Source organism: Phoxinus phoxinus (assembly GCF_949152265.1).
Source record: "Phoxinus phoxinus genome assembly, chromosome: 19".
NCBI classification, from domain to species: Eukaryota; Metazoa; Chordata; class Actinopteri; order Cypriniformes; family Leuciscidae; genus Phoxinus; species Phoxinus phoxinus.
This window is the reverse complement of record NC_136894.1, coordinates 28,572,043-28,591,504: the sequence shown is the minus strand read 5'-3', so window position 1 is coordinate 28,591,504 and position 19,462 is coordinate 28,572,043. Positions and strand designations below refer to the sequence as shown.

The following is a 19,462-nucleotide window of genomic DNA, read 5'->3' as shown; positions in this document are numbered from 1 at the left end:
TTTTTTTTGCCAGTGTTTTGTGCCATTTTGTACTAAATAAAAGCATTTCAAAACAAATGTTCTGGTTAAACATTAAAGCTCATTAGTGTGATTAACAGTGCTAAATTTATTTTAGGTAAAATTGACAAAATCATCCACAAATAACAAATTTTTCACTCAAAAATTGAGGTATGTAATCTGAGGTATGTAACTGAGGTATGTAATCAGCCCGTGCTAAATTTATTTTAGGTAAAATTGACAAAATCATCCACAAATAACAAATTTTTCACTCAAAAACTGAGGTATGTAAGCTCAGATAAATAAGGCGATCGATCAAAAATATCAAAAAATATCGATCAATCAATCAAAAATAAATAAATAATGGTCCTAATTGAAAGAAAACAAGTTGAGAAAAAGATTGAATCCAATATTTGGTGGTGATGTACTGTAACATAATGAGAGATTTATAGCAATTTATTGTAGGCCAGTCATTTTTGGGTATGGGATAATCCTCTCCAGGTCAAAATGACCAGAACACAAAATTATGCTCAAACACTTAAATGAAAATGTCACATAAAAACCAACTCACCAACATGAAGCAGAAGCTGTTCTCTAACTCTGGTGTAGCTGATTTCAAGTTCCTCTAGTGCTCTTATCAAAACTTGGAGAATATGAGACACCAAGCAGATAAAGTTTCTCACATGGTGAGTTCAATAAACACTCAACACTGTTAATGAAACATGTCTGTGCTCTACCGTTTATGATATAGTTTTCTCACCTGTGCTGTTGATCTCTTGAGCCGCCAGTTTCTTTGAAACCGTGATGTGCTGTTCATTCAGTGATTCAAAATCAGCGAGCTTATGATCATCTGATTAAGACAAAAGCAGCAGAGGAAAATATGTTTTTGAGGAAAGTCCTGCACACTTAAGACTGAAATTATCAGTTTGCAAATGAAGTCTTCAAGCTTAATTGATAGCAGTTTACACATTTGATATGGAGATTTGTTTGCCTATACAATACTGCCTAATAAAATAGCTTGCTGAAAAGTATGATTTTACAAATAAATATCTACTAAAAATTGCGTTGCGAGTTGCAATGATGCTACTGTCCAACATTGTGTCAAAACAACCCTGAACAGAGCAGAGATCTAGTATCAGTTATACTTACAAATCATCCAGAGAGCGCAGAGACCTCCGAGAGCAAAACCAAGAAAGAAACCCAGAACAATCAGCAGAACTTTAGTCCACTTAGGAGAAGTGACCTCTCTCTTTCTCTCTTCAGTGGAGTTGCCTGAAATTTGATGAGAAAAAAATAAATGATTTCTAAACCTTGAATCTTTGCAGCCTTTCTGTCTGGAACAATTTACTCTGGGTTCATTTCTGTACGATACAGTTTTAACAGAATACATTTCAACACATTGACCCAACCTGCATTTTATGAATTAAGGTATAGGGCTACTCTAGTCCTGAGAATTCAGTTCTACCATTCAGTTAAGATCTACCTTCAATATATGGTTGACTATTGTCTGAATGTTTACTGGTGTGGTTTTATTGCGATCATACCCAAACAATTATAAAATACTAAAAAAATCTATAGATTTTCTTTTTCTTTCCGTCTCATTCTGAGCTTCGTAGCTGGTGTCTGGGGTCGCGGCGCAGCGCGACACATACAATGTCTTTCCCCACCCCTGTGCCTTATTCTTCCTGGATGTGTGTGAAGAACTTTGGCAATATGGAAGCATAATGGTGCAAAAAAAAATGTAAAAAAAATTGAACGTCAAAGATACCATAATCTGCTTAAATCGTTTTTCCTCTCACGCTACCCTCGATGGTGGGGTAGTCAGTGGGTTCTTGGGGATTTCCCAGTTGGAAAAGTTGGTGGCCCACAATGTGCTGCCACCTGGTGGGGATGGCTCCTTGCAAGTCTACTAAGCCAAAGGACTCAAATGCACGAGGGTAGTTCTGAGCCGGGGCTGAAGCAGGAACTGGAGGAAGGCCGGGTGGAGAATCTTTTTTCAGTTCTGTGTGTGTTCGAGGTGGTCTAATTTAAAACTATGGAGTTGGTCTTGGTGGCTGGGTCTTTTTTGAAAAAGCATTATTTTTGTATTTTTGGGGTTAACTGACAGGGCCTATGACTGACAGAAGTCTAGAGGCTGCTGTAGATGCTCTTTAGTGGGAGACAGCAGCACCAGATCATCAGCAAACAGAAGGAATTTGACTTCAGTGTCCAGTAGAGTAAGACCAAGTGCTGCAGTCTGATCCAGAGCCCTCGCTAGCTCATTTATGTATATTGAACAGTGTGGGACTTAAGCTGCACCCCTGTCTCACTCCACAAGTCTGAGGGAGGAATTATTTGTGTTTTTTAACACATTTGCACATTTGTTGTTTGTGTTCATTGATTTAATGATGTCATATGTTTTTCCTCCAATGCCACACTGGATTAATTGAAGGAAAAGACCTTCATGCCAAATGGTGTCAAAAGCTTTTTTAAAGTCAAATGAGAAAATGTTAATTTAGTTTTGGTTGACTTATCGATTAAGGTATGGAGAGTGTATATATATGGTCTGATGTGCGATATTGTGGTTGGAAGCCAATTAAGGGTAATAAGACCTTTGTTCCAGATGTTCGGGGATATACCTGCACTCAGGATGATATTGATGTAAGACTTTATCAGGCAATACGTTCTCCAACCACTAGGGGTCACACTCCTGCCATGACCAGCGGTATGGCTCCCCATCACTAGGGGGCACAGGAGGTCTTTTGCCTGCAATCCTCCTCCCAGTTGCCAGAGGGAAACCGTTGGCAAGAATTCTCAGGCCCTGTCCCAAATGGCACACTCCGGACTTGTGGACTTCCTCAGAGTCCAGACTTGGGTGACGTCATGTAGTGCAGACCTATAGGGCCCTTGGCGCGAGTCCACGAGGGCGCATGAGAGGTATTTTTGGGACAGACTCGATCGCCACGCCGGAAATAGGAAGATGGTCCGGTTGTTGTTTAAATATTATATTTCTACATTTACATACAGTATGACTCAGTAAAGCCCTGACATTCGGTTCTATTTATTTAATGAATCATAATGCGATCGTAGCCTATTATTCAGCAAGCTATTTATGTTTATATTAAATATAAATATATATTTATGTTTGAGACATCAACCACTGATGACCACAATGTTTGTATAACTGGTAAAATGTATGTAACGGGAGGAGGTTGATTAGGTGCATGTCTTTGCAGGTGCACCCAATATTGTTAATGAGCCAGCAGTCCAACGGGATTGGCAGACCCACGGAATAAGAAGATCAGCGTGCAGTCCTACGGCAGAGAGCCTTCCACCGTAACACGACCAGCTTGAGTGTATCCCCGCCTAAAGAGAGCCCGTCATCGAAACCGACGCTGTAACGCTACAAGCCCGAGTGTATCCACGCCTAATGAGAGTTCATGCACGATTCCACGGAGTGACAACGATCGCGATTGGTCTCGGACAACGAGAGGTCTATGATAATCACCGCACTCTATCCATCCTGATTAAGGGAAGTGGGAACTCTTACCACTCAACTTACGAATGAGTGAGCACTGACGTGTGTTGTTCATAACTCATTTCCTTCCCTGGTCAGCTGGAGTGGAACTTGTTCAAAGCCGGGACTGTGTGCGTTACTGCAGACCACTGCCATCTTGCCTTCAGAGCTTTCCTTTGCACGCTAAGGGTGCCGGTTGGGCTGGGTCGTGAGTGACTTAACTGTGGTTGACTTTGCTTTTATGAAACCCTGCTAAATGTATGTAATCGTGATGTTTTTGCCTGCTTGAACTTCCTTTGGCTTAGGGGAATAGTTTACTGAGCTGTTCGCCTGGGTTTTAGTATTATGAGTCTATTGTTATCCTCGATGGAGTTAACTAATTTGTGAAGGTTACTTTTCCTTATCACTGTCGTTGTAGATTTATCTCAAGTGTGGGGTTTTATGTGAAGTGATTGCACCTGTATATTTTTATACCTTTGCTTTTGCTGTGTGAATTTCACGTGTGATTGTGTGCAGAGTTAGATAGCCTACAACTTATTGAGGTAATAAGTGTGGTAGCCTCTTTCTATATATCCGCTGGCCACTAGGGGGCGCTGGATTGTAACATTCCTCCCAGCCATTGAACGGACGCCGCAAATTACATCTATTGTTTTTTTCTTTTTTTTTTTGTATTTTTTTGTTTGCATATGACTGCATAGTTTTAAATTATTGTATAAATACATTTTGTAATTTTTTTTTCTAAGATTGTGTACGTCTGTTACTTGTGTATCACAAGGATAAAAGTCCTGCATGTTTCTAAGTTAAAGCGGCACTCGGTAACTCTAGCCACCGCTTTGTTGATTTTCTCAACGAGCTCCCCCTACAGCTGCGGTGCGTATATTTTTCACATCACTGTCGTAAAGTCACTAGCGGCAAGCCGGCGCCCTCCTCCCTTCTACCGCTGCTCATGTGCTTTTGTTATGGTCGGAGCCGGTGTGGTGAACAAATGAGTCCCAGACGCACCAACTTTATCGTGTGGAGCTATGTCTACCGAGGTGGGTAATACATCATACACAGTATCATAAAGCAGTTCGTGTTTCTCGTTCGTTCTCGCTTCTCACGAGACTTCCTATTTTCAACTTACCGGGACGTTAGTCCCAATGTTGCAAGGCTGGTTTTCCGCCTGGGAACGCTGGGGGGAGCGGGGAAAGTAACCATTCTCACCAGAACAGATTATTTAACCATCCAAATGATTTCTAAACGGATTTATTAAGCTGAAAAAGTTACCAAGTGCACCTTTAATACGGCTACACATATAGTTGCTTTATAATGAGAAAGCAGTGTGTGATAGGAACCAAACACAAATAGAAATATGCAGGAAGTTACAAAAACCTCAGACTCCGTGATCTCAATGTATCAGTGATGCGCGGGTCAATGTATAAACAACCCGCACCCGACCAACGTTTTCAACTAACCCGCCTGCAACTCGGACCGCAAAAAAAGAGAAAGAAAATATTGTACCTGACTTGCATTTTTTAAAAGTATAGTAATTGCTGATAGTAGCGTCATTGGGCCATAGACGTAGGAACTAGGTGCGGGTGCAGCATTTTTCTGAATGCTGTATGATATAGCCTAGTCAGTGTTATGTAATAAAGGCTTGATTTATTAATTTATTTCGTTTCATTTTCTTAACAATTAAGATGCTGCATGCGTTTATCCAGACTAATCGAAGTGTGCGTCTCTCCCCCGACTTTCCCAACTAAAATCCCGCCCCCTCTCAGAAAATGCAAATTGGCATTACTGAGCTATATGCATTTAAAAGTAGCCTATTAAAATGGCACAATGGCATTGCTCAGTTCAAAGTGTTGGGAAATCGGGCATTTTGTCCCGCGTCAGCTTTTATTCAAAAGTTAACAACGCTCAACATTCAAAAGGTAAATAAGGATTTCCCACTGTCATCTCTGCAGACTGAGCTCGTGCGTCATCTTCGCACCAGTTATTCAGACAATAAGCGTAGGCCTATGTATTTTATAGAAAATTGTGTCTAGTACTATATAAATTACAAAAGTTTAATTGGCATCTTTATTTCAAACGACCCGACCGACCGCGACCCGAATATCATTAAAAATATTTTTGGATGACTCGTAACCGCAGGCACCCGCTCATTTTGGATCAACCCGCGCATCACTGCAATGTATTAATGTCTTTTGAATGTTCAACTTGCTGGGGACACATCTTAACATCGATATTTAGTTACATTATATCAAAATTCATTATTTTACAATGTGGCATCCGTTGAACAGCCCTATATTGAGCATGGTGCTCAGGAACTATTTTATGAAATGAAAACAATGGAACAGAATGAATACAATACCTGTTGAAAACAAAATTGTACATGCAAACTGTGGCGAGGGGGGCGTGGTTCAGCGCGGTCTGTAACGGGAGAGAGAGAAAGGAGGCGAGCGGTACGTAAGTAGGTCAAGTGCAAATGACGAACACCTGTGTCTTGTTGCAGTAATTGGCGTGGAGAGACCGGTTATAAGCCGCTGTCAACGGAGAGTACGGCAAGAGAGAAGGACTGAGGACTCGTACACAGCACAGGTTCATCTAAGTGGAAAGAGTGTGCATCTGAGTGGAAAGAGTTCGGGAGCTGACCCAGTGGAAAGAGTGATCCTGTGCATCTTGTGAGAGTGCTGTAGCGAGGCTACGGTGAAAGCGCTGTGTGCACGCCTTTTGTTTATTTGTTTTATTTTGTCATAATAAAGTACGAGTCCCAGTCACGCCGACTCCGTCTTCTTCCTGCCAAAAACCCTTGAACCTCATCACACAAACATTTAGAGAAAGACACCTGTCTGATGTTGTATTTAATGTGTTCTCCGCATTACATGGTTCTCTTTTTTGGTACATTTCAGTGGAGAAAGAGCACAGAACATCAAAAATGATTCATTACATTGTGATTCAGAAACATGGCTTTTCCTACCACTGCTACGCTGATGACACACAACTCTACCTCTCATTCCAGCCTGATGATCCGACGGTAGCCGCTCGCATCTCAGCCTGCCTGACAGACATCTCTGGCTGGATGAAGGACCACCACCTTCAACTAAACCTTGCGAAGACAGAGCTACTTGTAATCCCGGCTAACCCAGCACTTAATCACAACTTCACCATCCAGCTAGGCTCTTCATCCATAACTCCATCAAGATCAGCCAGGAACCTTGGAGTTGTAATTGATGACCAATTGAATTTCACAGACCACATTGCTAGCACTGCCCGGTCATGCAGATTTTCCTTGTACAACATCAGAAGGATCAGGCCCTTCCTATCAGAGCATGCTACACAACTCCTTGTTCAGGCGCTTGTTCTATCCAGACTGGACTATTGTAATGCTCTCCTGGCTGGTCTCCCAGCTTGCACTGTCAAACCTCTGCAACTGATTCAGAATGCTGCAGCTAGAGTGGTCTTCAACGAGCCGAAGAGAGCACACGTCACTCCTCTCCTCACGAAACTGCACTGGTTGCCGGTTGCCGCTCGCATCAAATTCAAGTCACTGACGTTTGCCTACAGAACAACCACTGGCACTGCTCCCTTGTACCTGAACTCATTACTACAGACTTATGTGCCATCCAGAAACTTGCGCTCTGCAAGTGAGCGGCGTCTGGTGGTGCCATCCCAAAGAGGCACGAAATCTCTCTCTCGGACCTTTACCATGACTGTTCCCTGCTGGTGGAATGATCTGCCTAACTCAGCCAGAGCTGCTGAGTCTGTAGCCATCTTTAAGAAACTGCTGAAGACGTATCTTTTTCGGCAGCACTTGAGCACTTAATCCAGTACTACTAACACTTTCTTATCTAAAAAAAAAAAAAAAAAAAAAAAAAAAAAAAAAATTGCGTTGGATTGTACTGTGAAGGGTCATAGCACTTACATATTGTTGTCCTACTGCTAGTTTAATTGCTTCTATTGTTTCTCATTTGTAAGTCGCTTTGGATAAAAGCGTCAGCTAAATGAATAAATGTAAATGTAAATGTACAGCTAATTTAATATGTGTAGCACCCCCTACCCTTAACCTTTAATAAGTCGGAGCATCGGGTTCTGAAAATGTCTCTCGACTTTATATTAACATCCCCCCTATTACCCTAGTTGACTACTGTAACCCCAGTTTGGTTTGCTCCGTACAGGTAATCATGGAATTTATCCACAACGGCCCACTTGAGTGCCAGGAATTCCTACTGATGAATGGGAAAGTTGCTTTCAGCAGCACTCAGTTTACAGCTGGCATAGGCGACAGGTCTCAGTCCATCTGGATCTTCCTGATTTTACCCGGTGCCTAAACCACTCTGGCTTGTGTCGACATGTAGGATAAAGGGCTTAACTGAATCTGCATAGGCCAGAACCGGAGCATGTGTAAGACAATAGATGATGTTATGAAAGGCCTCTGTGCACCTTTGGTCCCAGCGCTCACCAAACGGCTCTGACTCATGGTAGTACTTGCCTTTCTGTACATATTTAACTTGTGACTGACAAAACTAGCACTTGTCTATAGACACTTTGAGCCCATACTCTTCTAGCCAATCCAACACTTTCAGCAGCCTTTCCTCATGCTCTTCTAATGTACGCCCGAAAACAGTGAGGTCATACAACGCATTCTCATCCTTGGGTGTCATATACTGACGCTTTTGACAAATCGTCTACATCCAACGCACATGGCACCCTTTAGCGCCAATATGAGACGCACAGAGCTTTGTTCGGTTATGGTTGGGTTTAGGTCTGGGGTAGGGTTAGGGTTAGACCACTAGGAGGCGCCTTCTGGCCCATATCTATCTGCGTCTCATATTGACGCTAAAGGGTGCCATGTGCGTTGGATGTAGACGATTTGTCAAAAGCGTCAGTATATGACGCCTTGGGATGAGATCGGGCTGGGTCATACAGATACACAATGACCTGGAGAAGATGCATATCTCCAACAGATCTCTCCATTAGCCGCTGAAATGTGGCGGGAGCCCCCGTAATGCCCCGTGGCATGCGCTCGAACTGGTAAAAACCCAGAATACAGAATGCTGTTTTTCCTTGTTCTCATCAGCAATCTCAATCTGGTAATAGCCACTACGTAAGTCTAAGAAAGAGTACCATTTTCTTCCAGACAGACAGTCTGAAGCATCATCCATCCTGGGAGTGGTGTATTAGTCAGGAATTGTTCTGGAATTCAAACTGGATCGTTCTCTAAATGGTCAGCTGTCACTCAGTCTGATATTACGTTTCACATCTTTGGCTCGGCCCACATCCCACTCCTCAAGGGAAAACACGTTTCTGTACTCAACGAACTTCTCTCTAAGTCTTTTCTCCCAAGCAGCAGGAATAGGAGAGTCGCCAAACTTGAACACGCTGGGATCTATCCTCTTCGGATCTTTCGGAGCATCTGGCATAACTATGACTGTGTCAGTGGCAAAGAATTTAACAGTTACTGTGTCAGTTGGGATGTTTTAAAGACCAGCACTCTGAAGTGGTTCACATCAATGGCAGAAGAGGACATAATAGTTGGAGGGATAAACAGTCCAGCTGGAAGTTGACTATCCATTGGTGTTTCAACAAGAAAATGTTATTTTCATAGTGGCTTCTCACACTCCACTTTACACAATGCATAGCTTTCACTTCTTGAAGGGATAGTAAGGGCTCCTGGTCCTTTCCACTTGACCTGTCCCAATTAAGTTAATTAAGTACAATATTAATTTTAGGATCATTTAACTTAATTAACTTCATTGTTTTGGACATAATTAAGACGATATTGGATTAACCTTATGTAATTAACTTAAGTTAATTGAAATAAATAATGTTACATAAATCCGGACCTGTTGACTTAAAAAAGTTGATTAAAGCCAACATAGCATTTGATCTCCCCGGCAACCTGTTTTTTTTTTTTCGTTTTTTTTTCTGACGACGCTGCCATTCTCAGTCTACTTCACCAGAACTCAGACCCATCATTGTACCTCACGGAGGTTAATACATTTCTTCAGTGGTGTGACAAGAACTATCTCACCATTAACATTAAAAAAACTGAGAGATGGTGTTTGACCCTCGGTCGGTGGGGGATCATACCCCATTGTCCATCCATAGGGAGGAGATCAAACAGGTCACTTCTTATAGGTATATGGGTATCCACCTGGATAACCTCTTAAGCTGGAGTGATCATGTAGACTATGTATGTTCCCGTTTACAGCAAAGACTGTATTTTTTACGCAGACTGAGGGTGTTTGGTGTCAGCCAGAACATCATGTTTTTATTTTATCAGGCAGTGATAGAGAGTGTCATCATCAGGTATGGGATGACGGCGTGGTTCGGCAATCTCTCCACACAGTCCAAATCAAAGTTGCAGCGCCTGGTACAGACTGATGAAGGTGATGGGGAGGACTGAAAAGCTCTCCCTTCAGTCCATCTGAGCAGTCTGTACTTAGGCAGGCGCGGAGAGTACTGTTGGACCCGTCCCACATCCTTCAAACGGAATATGAGCTCTTGCCTTCTGGCAGAAGGTACAGAATCCCAAAAACTAAATTAAACCGTTTTAAATACTCTTTCGTATCAACAACCTCCATCAACATTTTAAATCAAAATTTGAAATAGATTTGTACGCTGAGGACTGGGAAGTGTGCAATAACTTGGTGTTCTACTTGTTGTTTTGTATTTCATTTTTATTTCTGTGTGAATGTAGCCCATGTGTACGTTTTTATTGTAAGGGCAGCTACTACTATGCACTACACACTCTTGAGTCCATGACAAATTTCCCCTAGGGGACAATAAAGTATATTCTACTCCTATTCTATTCTATTCTATTCTATTCTCTTCTCTTCTCTTCTATTCTATTCTATTCTATTCTATTCTATTCTCCTTTTTCTGTTTTTTTTATCAAATAAATGCAGGCTTGATGTGCATAAGGGACTTAAAAAAGAAAAGAAAAAAGTAATGTGTATGCAAATTTTTGACCCATACTCTACTATTATACTATTGCTGCAAAATTATATATTTTTTTTAAATAATAAAGTCACCATTTCGTGTGTTGTTGTCAGCCTATACACTTCACATAATTGGCCCATAGGCCTGGGCTTCATTTAACTTAATTTAATGTCTGTTCTAAATTGCATTTGTGCTCTAGTACCAGGCCTTCATTTCTGTGTGAATTATTTTTTTCAAACTCACTAAACTTTCACTTTTCCCATTAATTTTCACTGTGGGGTCATTTGACCCAAACACCAAGAGTGTGACTTTTTTACATACCTTCAGAACAACCAAATCAAGCCCAGTTTTTTTGCGTGTGTATAGATAGATAATGTGGAAAGTCACAAAATCTTATGCCGCTGAGATGAAGGGAACCATGTTATTTTAACTAAGGAATAGTCGTTTGGGATCATATTGACCCCAGGATGCACACACAATTTGAGGGTTAAATTACAGAGTTGACAACTTTTGATTCCCAGGGAACACATGAATGGATAAAATGTATACCTTGAATGTAATGTAAGCCGCTTTGGACAAAAGCATCTGCCAAATGCGTAATGCTTGAATGAACAACCTTACACAGTTATTGCAGTGCTAAATTTTAGAAATATAAATTCTAATGAATATACTGATGATATCCCCAGCCTTACCTTTGGGTTGAGAGCATTTTTCATCTGAAGGAACTGGTGGAAGTTTGAAACGAGAATTTTCATAGATTGAATCCATTTCATGAGTCTGACAGACACGTCTGCTGTGACTCGAGTGCTGCTCCAGTTTGTTCAGAATAAGGAAGTCATAAAATATTATTCACATTCATACAGACAGGAAATAATAAGGCACATAATTAGCTGGAACACTGCAGTGAGTGCATTGATTTGAATAATTAAAGGATTGAAAGGGATTCAAGAGAATAAATAAATAAGATTGGTAAAAAGTTCTAGGTCTAATTGTAGTTATGAAGAAGCTTGCATGTTTTCTCTTGAATTAGAGAATTTAGTCCAGTTATCAGGCTGACATTCTCTCGCTTTATCCAGAATCTGCAGAACGAAAAAACTAAATACAACTAGTATTGGTTGTCTTTCCATGCAAAGGTTGTATTTTAAACATGAATGAAGCTCTTACTCTGCTGAATCATTAATTGGCTGGTTGTTTGTTTAAATCAGTGTCCTAATATTTAATATTTACCTAATATTTACAGTAATGTTTAGCATATTTTTTTCCAGCTTAACATTTTGATTGCTAAAATGTCATCAATGGTTGCAAAGAAGTCTTAAAGTCTTTAACTGTAGAATATGAAATAAAATGTAATAAGGATGCATTACACTTACGTTCTTAAAATTAAATATTCCAAAAGAGGGTTTTGACAGTGATGTCATAGAAGAAGCCCAAAGAACCTTTCAGTGATCCAATTTTTTCTTAGTTTGAAAAATATTTGACCTTTTTCTCACCAGCGTTAAAAAGAAAGAAAGTTGCCAGCCACCGCCAGTAGTAATTTTCACAAAATGTTCATGGCCCCCAGAATATTTTGTTGTATAAATATCTGAACATGCAATATATCACAAGAAACAGACCCTCTGCTTAAAAATAAATGAATAAATAAATAATCAAACAAAACCCCAAAACGTTTTATACTAGCTTCATGGATTTTTTAATTTATTTTGTATCAACAATTGAATGTGGGTAAGTTTCATTAAAAAAAACCCCAAAGCTTCACAGTCCTACAGCTCGTCCTGGTTCAACATTTTATTCAGTAACATTAGGCAGTTTTGATTTATATGCTGTTGATCGCATTATATTACATATGCATCTGATAACATATGCTATCATTTGTTTCTGCTTCATCTTCATGTCTTTTGATCAGGAGATTCCTTTTTCAGAAGATGTGTCATAGCGCCTCTTACCGTATAACACCGTGTCCTCACTACACGTGACGCGCAATAAAAGGCGTCTTTTCCATGTTAATCAGAGTTTTTGTCCTAATCGCCGCGACGATTCTATTGTGGCTGGCAAAAATGGATGAAACAAGAACTTTCAAACTATGAACAAACAAGTGTATTTTTTGACAAAGATTGTTTTAGTAACTCAGCCTATGTATTTTTAATAATGTTTAAATGGTGTGATATTTGTGAATTTGATTATGTAGCTACTAATATCCATTTTTTTGCGAGTGTCGTCAATATTACTCTCTGGTGCTGTGCACTCGCCGCGAGACTCCGCCCACACGCTGTTCTGATTGGCTGTGGGTTTTGGCATCTCGCAGTCGCGTCGCGACTAGTGTGGACAGACGAATTATTTGTCGCTTGAATCTTATTGCATCGCGTGTGGTTAGACACATCAAACGGTGTCAGAAAGCTGGAAATTTCCATCAATGTCGGGGAAAGAGTTAATAATCTAAGGAACCTCAACTATAAATGACCTTTTGCGCAATGTAAAGGTTTCATGGATGTTTGTGACGTAGTTTTGACGTATTATTCACTTTTTTTTTAAACTGTCAACGTATGAAAAGAAACTTAAAGGAGAACTCCGGTCAATTTTAACATTGAGCTCAATTTTTAGTAAATTTGGAGTGCTGTCAATACAGAGAACAACGACAAAAATCGGTGTTGCCTACACTGTGTTATCCTATTTTTAAAATTTGCACCCTATTGACTTGAATGGGGCAAGTTTTAAACCTGCTTTTATCCTCTTAACATATTTGATGTGTCATACAAGTGCCCAGCCATGTTGAGTGATTCCTTCAGAGTGAACACGAGTGAATCTGACTGCAGTAGATGTGAAAAATATGAATAAAAATGATGTTATATCAGCCAGCGCAAATACCTGTATTTAGTTCCTGTTTTCGGTGGAAGTCCAAAGTAGTCGATTGTCGAGTTCACGCGCATAGGTTTAGTTACTATGATCACGCGCGTGAACTCGACAATCGACTACTTTGGACTTCCACCGAAAACAGGAACTAAATACAGGTATTTGCTGGCTGAATTAACATCATTTTTATTCATATTTTTCACATCTACTGAAGTCAGATTCACTCGTGTTCACTCTTAAGGAATCACTCAACATGGCTGGGCACTTGTATGACACATCAAATATGTTAAGAGGATAAAAGCAGGTTTAAAACTTGCCCCATTCAAGTCAATAGGGTGCAAATTTTAAAAATAGGATAACACAGTGTAGGCAACACCGATTTTTGTCGTTGTTCTCTGTATTGACAGCACTCCAAATTTACTAAAAATTGAGCTCAATGTTAAAATTGACCGGAGTTCTCCTTTAAAAAAATGAGACCTTGAGTCCAGTGGACGGCACAAAGTGCACAACCTGTGTTGTTTTTTTGGGAAAGAAGTGGGGAACCATGCTGGCTGTGAAGAGCATCAAACTGTTCTTTGTAATTTGCGTCCAAAACAAAGAAGCACAGTGAAGATCAGATACTGGTGCAGCCTAGACTTTTATGCTATGTTCATTCTCTACACAAATCAGAAGTGAAATTTTCTGGTTGCTGTATTTGCCTAACCTTTGGCATTGTTGTCCTGATCAGACACACATTGAAATCTGAATTTAAATAAGCAACAGATGCAACACAAATAAACCGATATCAAAAGCTCACATTTTGAAAGAAGAATTTACAAGTAAAATAGTGACGTGCATCATGTGTTAGAAGCAACACCACGGTACAGAAGCCTCTGAGAGAAAAGACAAGACAGACACTGTCAACTATCAGAAGAACTTCAGCCCATTTATTCAGAGCAACTTCTTTATTGAGGGTCTTCTGAGCTGTGAAGTTTATTATAAATATCAATATAGACAGCCGTGCTCAAAAGTTTACACAATACAAGATATTTTAAATAAAAGATGTTTACATATAGTGCAAATACAAAAATAGCCGTATTTATCAAAATGACCCCGTTCAGAAGTTTATGTATTGATTCGTACAGTAATACTGTGTGGTTACCTGGATGATGCACGAATGTTGTGATGTTTTGTGATTGTTGTTCATGATACCTTTGTTTGTCCTGGGCAGTTCTTCAGAAATCCTCTTGCAAATTCTTTGGTTTTCCAGCATCTTTTGCATATTTGAACCCTTTCCAGCAGTGACTAACTGTGTGGTTTAGAGATCCATCTTTTCACACTGAGGACAACACAGGGACTCATACGCAAGTACAAAAGGTTAAAACAGAAGGGAATGCACAATGCATTATTTATTTGTATATAATAACAAAGTATTTGTTGAGAGGAGAGCAGGGAGATAATAGACAGACTGTTTTCTCTTCTTGAGAGAGAGAAATATAATTTTGGTTATGTAAATTAAAATTTGTAAATTAGGTTACTGTTAACCGTTGCCAGAGCGAGGACGCACTGAAGCGTTTTTTTTTTTAATAGTTCAAAGTTACTATCAGATTTAATGTTATTACCTTGACAAACTATACATCGTTAAAAAGATATAAGTCTCACGTTTCAGTATTTGACCACTATTGTATTCTGAGAAACTTATAGTGACAGTTATGTCTTAATTTGTGTCAGGATTTATGTAATGAAAAAATGAGTCGATACCTTTAATATGAATTATGAGCGTCAGCCGCGTCCATTCATAAAAAAACTCCCGTGCTGACGTCATGAGAACGCTTGACAAAACAACGTCCCTCAGGGCTTTTGGCTCAAAAATGTGCAGATTTGGAGAAATATTGATAGATTCTCATAGGTTTACATGAGATTTCTATAGACAGGAATAATATTTATTGAATTTATATCCAAATGCGTCCATGTAATCAGGGCCGGATTAAGAGTTCAGAGGCCCCTGGGCACAATGACTTGTAGGACACAAGTTATTATAAAACACTACATTATTTATTTTTGTAATGCAAGTTAAAATTGTAAATGAAACAAAGAACAATTTTTTTATACATTATTTTTGTTATGCAAGTTATAATTTGTAAATTAAATTAATTGTTCTGTATATTTATTTTTGTCATGTCAAATAATTTGTAAATTAAAAAATTAATTGTTCTATACATTTTTACTTACAGTATTTTTTTCCAACTATTTACAAGAGTTATTGGTTATTTCAGTTTTGCTATTAGAGACGCTGCTGCCGAACACTGTTGAGAGACGCACAGACGTGTAATTCATACATGCTTCATAATGCCTCAGTTACGTATATAAACTTCGTTCCCTTTCAGTCAGACATGTTCAACGTCACGGATGTAGCAACGAATTGGGATCTCAATTTATCGGTACGTCTACGTGACGTCGAACGTGACCGACTGAAAGGGAACTTTTTTTTTTCTCTCTCTCTCTCTCGTGCTTCACAGGAGCGCTCAGACGCCATGCGGATGTGACGGTGAACTGACATATAATTCTATAGACGGGTTTCTGTGCAACGGCATCACAGAGATTGCGCATCCAGTATTGTTTGTATACAAGAAACCCGTCTATTGGTGTTCACATAAAAAAATTCTATGTTTTACAACATTAAAGTTATAACACCCTTTACATCTTTAAAGAATGATCGACTTTTACGTTCGCTAGGTGACCTGTAAATGACCTGTTTCCATTGGCTGTATTTTCAATTTGCAATTTGAAGCGTAATGGAAACGTCGCTGAGGGCATTTCTTCTCATCCATGGACTTCTGTGAGTAGTCTTTGCAGAATACGGTTACGTGGCAGAATATAAGATCCGTTTCAGTATTTCAGGTTTTTAAAGTTCTTAAACTTCTTTAAAGTACTGTTGAACACTTTCAATTTCAGATCTGAACGATTTCGGTCCTCAAAGGCTCTTTCAGTCAAAACCACTGGACCAAGAAACGTCTCTTTCGATTGAAATGATCCTGGTCAACGGCTCATCAGAATTAGAACGGCTTCATTACATTCACAGTATAACATTCACAGCATTATGCATAGTGCACATTATATTGAACACTTATCAAACTTTTGTTATCATTTTATCAAAGAAAATTACATTGCGGTAAATAATATTGTTATTCTTCTATCGGCTAGCCCCAGAAGAGCACTTTGTGAAAGGATTCAGGTGTTCACTTTAGTTTGAACCTATTCAACAAATGACATCCCCTTCCTTAAGTGCCCTGCAAGGACGCAACAACACAGTTCAGAATGTGTCCTTACACGTCTCCCATGTGAGCATTAATTGTGTTGCACATGCTGCTGCCTATTTACTTTTGCACAGGCAAGGCTCTGATCCAAAACCTACTTTGGAACACAATGAAGGGATCTGAGACAGCAGGTTTTGGATCAGAGCCTTGCCTGAAGCTTAGTAAGCAGAGGGGAAATGTTTCATGCCCTCATGAGAAAAATTACATATATTTTAATTTAGAGACTGATTATGAATTAAAACATGATAATGACACTATCATACCACTTGTTTACCCAAAAATATAACGAAGAAGAAGTGACACATTTCAATCTCCTGAAAAGCCATGTTCAAAAGCTGGTAAATTCTGTTGTCATTTCTGTCACTGTACAAATCAGAAGTGAAAGTATTTTGTAGTTTTGCCACTTTTCCTTCACCTGTAGCATTGTGGCTTTAAAAAGGCAACAGTAAAACGGCACTGTTTAAATTCAGACATGAGCAAGAGAAGGGGTTATCAGTGATCAGTTGAATTGTGTATAAATAAGTGCTGTTGAGTTAAAATACCTGTGTAATCTATTTATATATAACTAATGAGATTTAAAACTTTCGTCCCACTTGTCGCTGAATTTCTTTTATAATTTCCTAGACACGACAAGTAGCCTAATTGGGTCGGGAGTTTTGGGAATGCTGCACATTTAAGTGCTGTAGTTTTAAACATCATAAGATGTTTTTGTTCTAACTTTAAAGGTTTCTTTCTTTCAGTTATTTTAGATGCATACTCAAAACAGATCTTTTTGGGTCCATATATATTTTTTATTTGCTTATAGCTAGCATATACGTCTCAGAAGTGCAATACCATCTGCTGACCACAGCACAGTTTCACACCGAATATTAAAGAACTTTATAAGAACATCTCATCCTTATAATGCTGTTACAGAAGCGTCATGCCCATTTTAACACATTTTCAGAAAAGAGGACATATTATTTCTAGCTTTTAATTTTTTTTGAAAAGTTGTTTTAGGTAAAAAAGATGTTTGTCTAAAATGTGACAGAAATCATATGCTTTGCTCTTACGAGCTCGCATAAACATCACTACAAGATGCAATATAAGTGCACTCAATTTAAAAAGCTGCTTGTGCATTTACATTTATGCATTTGGCAGACGCTTTTATCCAAAGCAACATACACTGCATTCAAGGTAATACATATCATCAGTTCATGCATTTGCTGCGAATCAAACCTTTGGCGTTGCTAGCGCAAAGGGAGATATTTGCTTTTAAAGAAAAGGACTACAACAAACGGCTGGTTTGACTACAGGACATTCCTTCGGGGTTAGTGACATCACCAACCCTAAAATGTACATAAGCCCCGCCTCCGGGAACACAGTCCATGTTGAGAAGAGGAAGAGTTGTTGTAGTCGAGCACATTTGTGAGTCAGCTCAAACTTTAGCATCTGTCTTTTCACATGTAATAGAAAGTCACTCTGTGTGCATCTCACAACAGTTCCTATACGAGCGATTTATAGATTATCATGACAGAATATGCTAATTGAAGATCGTTAACTCCACATCAGCGACATAAATTCATCAACTAACCATTCAGAGACGTCCTGTTGCTTCTACATGTTGTCTCTTCTTCTTGAGTCTCTCCATCTTTGTCTGAGCTTTGACGTAGATGTGACGTGAGCAACGTGTCTAACAGCTGTCAGTCTTCTAGTAGCTGTGCCGAGAGAAATCTGAATAATTCCCTTCCGAATCTCGCAGAGACGGAGAGCGTGAGTATTAGCTGTCCACGAGCAGCAGGAGCAACTTTATCACTCTCTGTGGGCTTCTCTCTTGACTTTATGCCTCCATGCCCCCCCGATTGCTTGCGAGCTTCTCTGCATGTCTACATGATAATTTCTCGACTTGTGCGACAGACTCGCGTGGTTATGACGCAATCGTTAGCCTATTTTTACAAAAACTTTACATAACGTAAGATACAAGGTAATGGAGCCTTTTATACATTTTCATGTTTCTTTAGAAATAAACAATGGACAAATGGAGTCTTTAAACGCCTCAGATGTAAAGTTATTCGCTGTCAAAGTGATGCCAAAATGAATGGGAGTCAATGGAATGCTAACAGCAGGTGGGGGTCCGCTAATCAATGGCGGCGCCCGGGGAAGCTTCAGTTTCCGGTGGATGGATTACCCCCTTGGTCTGCGTGAGGTAATCTCAGCTGCTAACACACACAAGCTCTTGAAACCCCGCCCTCTGCAGCAGCTCATTTGCATTTAAAGGGCCAGGCACAAAACGGTGCGTTTTTGCAAGCCCTCAAAAAGTGACAACTTTAACATGCTTTATAAAAATATCTGTGGGGTATTTTGTTCTAAAACTTCACACACACACTCTGGGGACATCAGATATTTATTTTACATCTTGTGAAAAGGACCAAACAAATATATGGACTCCACTTAAGTCTAAAGCGCAACTTATGCGAGTAATACAGCTGATATTTACGCTACGCCATCACTCACTGCGCTACTTCCGACGCCACAAGTCGGAGTAGACTGCAAATGGCCATTTGGCGGGAAGCTAAAATTTTACTTTGTAACGTGTAAAATATGAATATTTTTTCATCAATTCACTTCAGAAGTCCTTTCTGAGCTCACACAGTTTAATCTGATCCCATTTTTAGCTCATATGATGTAACTCAACCAATTAGGGCGATTGTTACAACATAACATAAATTCACGAGTTCACACTTACAAATAAGTTAGATAGAATAAATGGTATGCATATTTGGCGTGCTGTCCGAGGAGAGGGCTCCGGGCTCAGTATTCGGCCCGAACCCAGAGTACTCCCCCCGTATTGCTGGTTTAGGAAGTAACCAGGCGAGTGTGAGGAGACGGGGTGGTGGAGGGATGCTGAAAACTGTCGAGGAAC

General features: G+C 39.7%; 1 protein-coding gene across 1 annotated transcript in view; it reads right to left on the bottom strand.

Moving 5' to 3' along the window:
• The window catches only part of LOC306986797 (C-type lectin domain family 4 member F-like), a 44,205-nt gene extending 32,966 nt beyond the window's left edge, over nucleotides 1-11,239 (bottom strand). The window contains exons 1-4 of the mRNA XM_079590439.1: nucleotides 11,110-11,239; nucleotides 1,147-1,269; nucleotides 758-847; nucleotides 569-640 (exon numbers count right to left, since the gene is read on the bottom strand). Coding sequence (XP_079446565.1) covers nucleotides 569-640; nucleotides 758-847; nucleotides 1,147-1,269; nucleotides 11,110-11,185 — 361 coding nt within the window. The 5' untranslated portion in view covers nucleotides 11,186-11,239. The remainder of the gene's footprint in view (nucleotides 1-568; nucleotides 641-757; nucleotides 848-1,146; nucleotides 1,270-11,109) is intronic.
• Nucleotides 11,240-19,462: the final 8,223 nt, after the last annotated feature.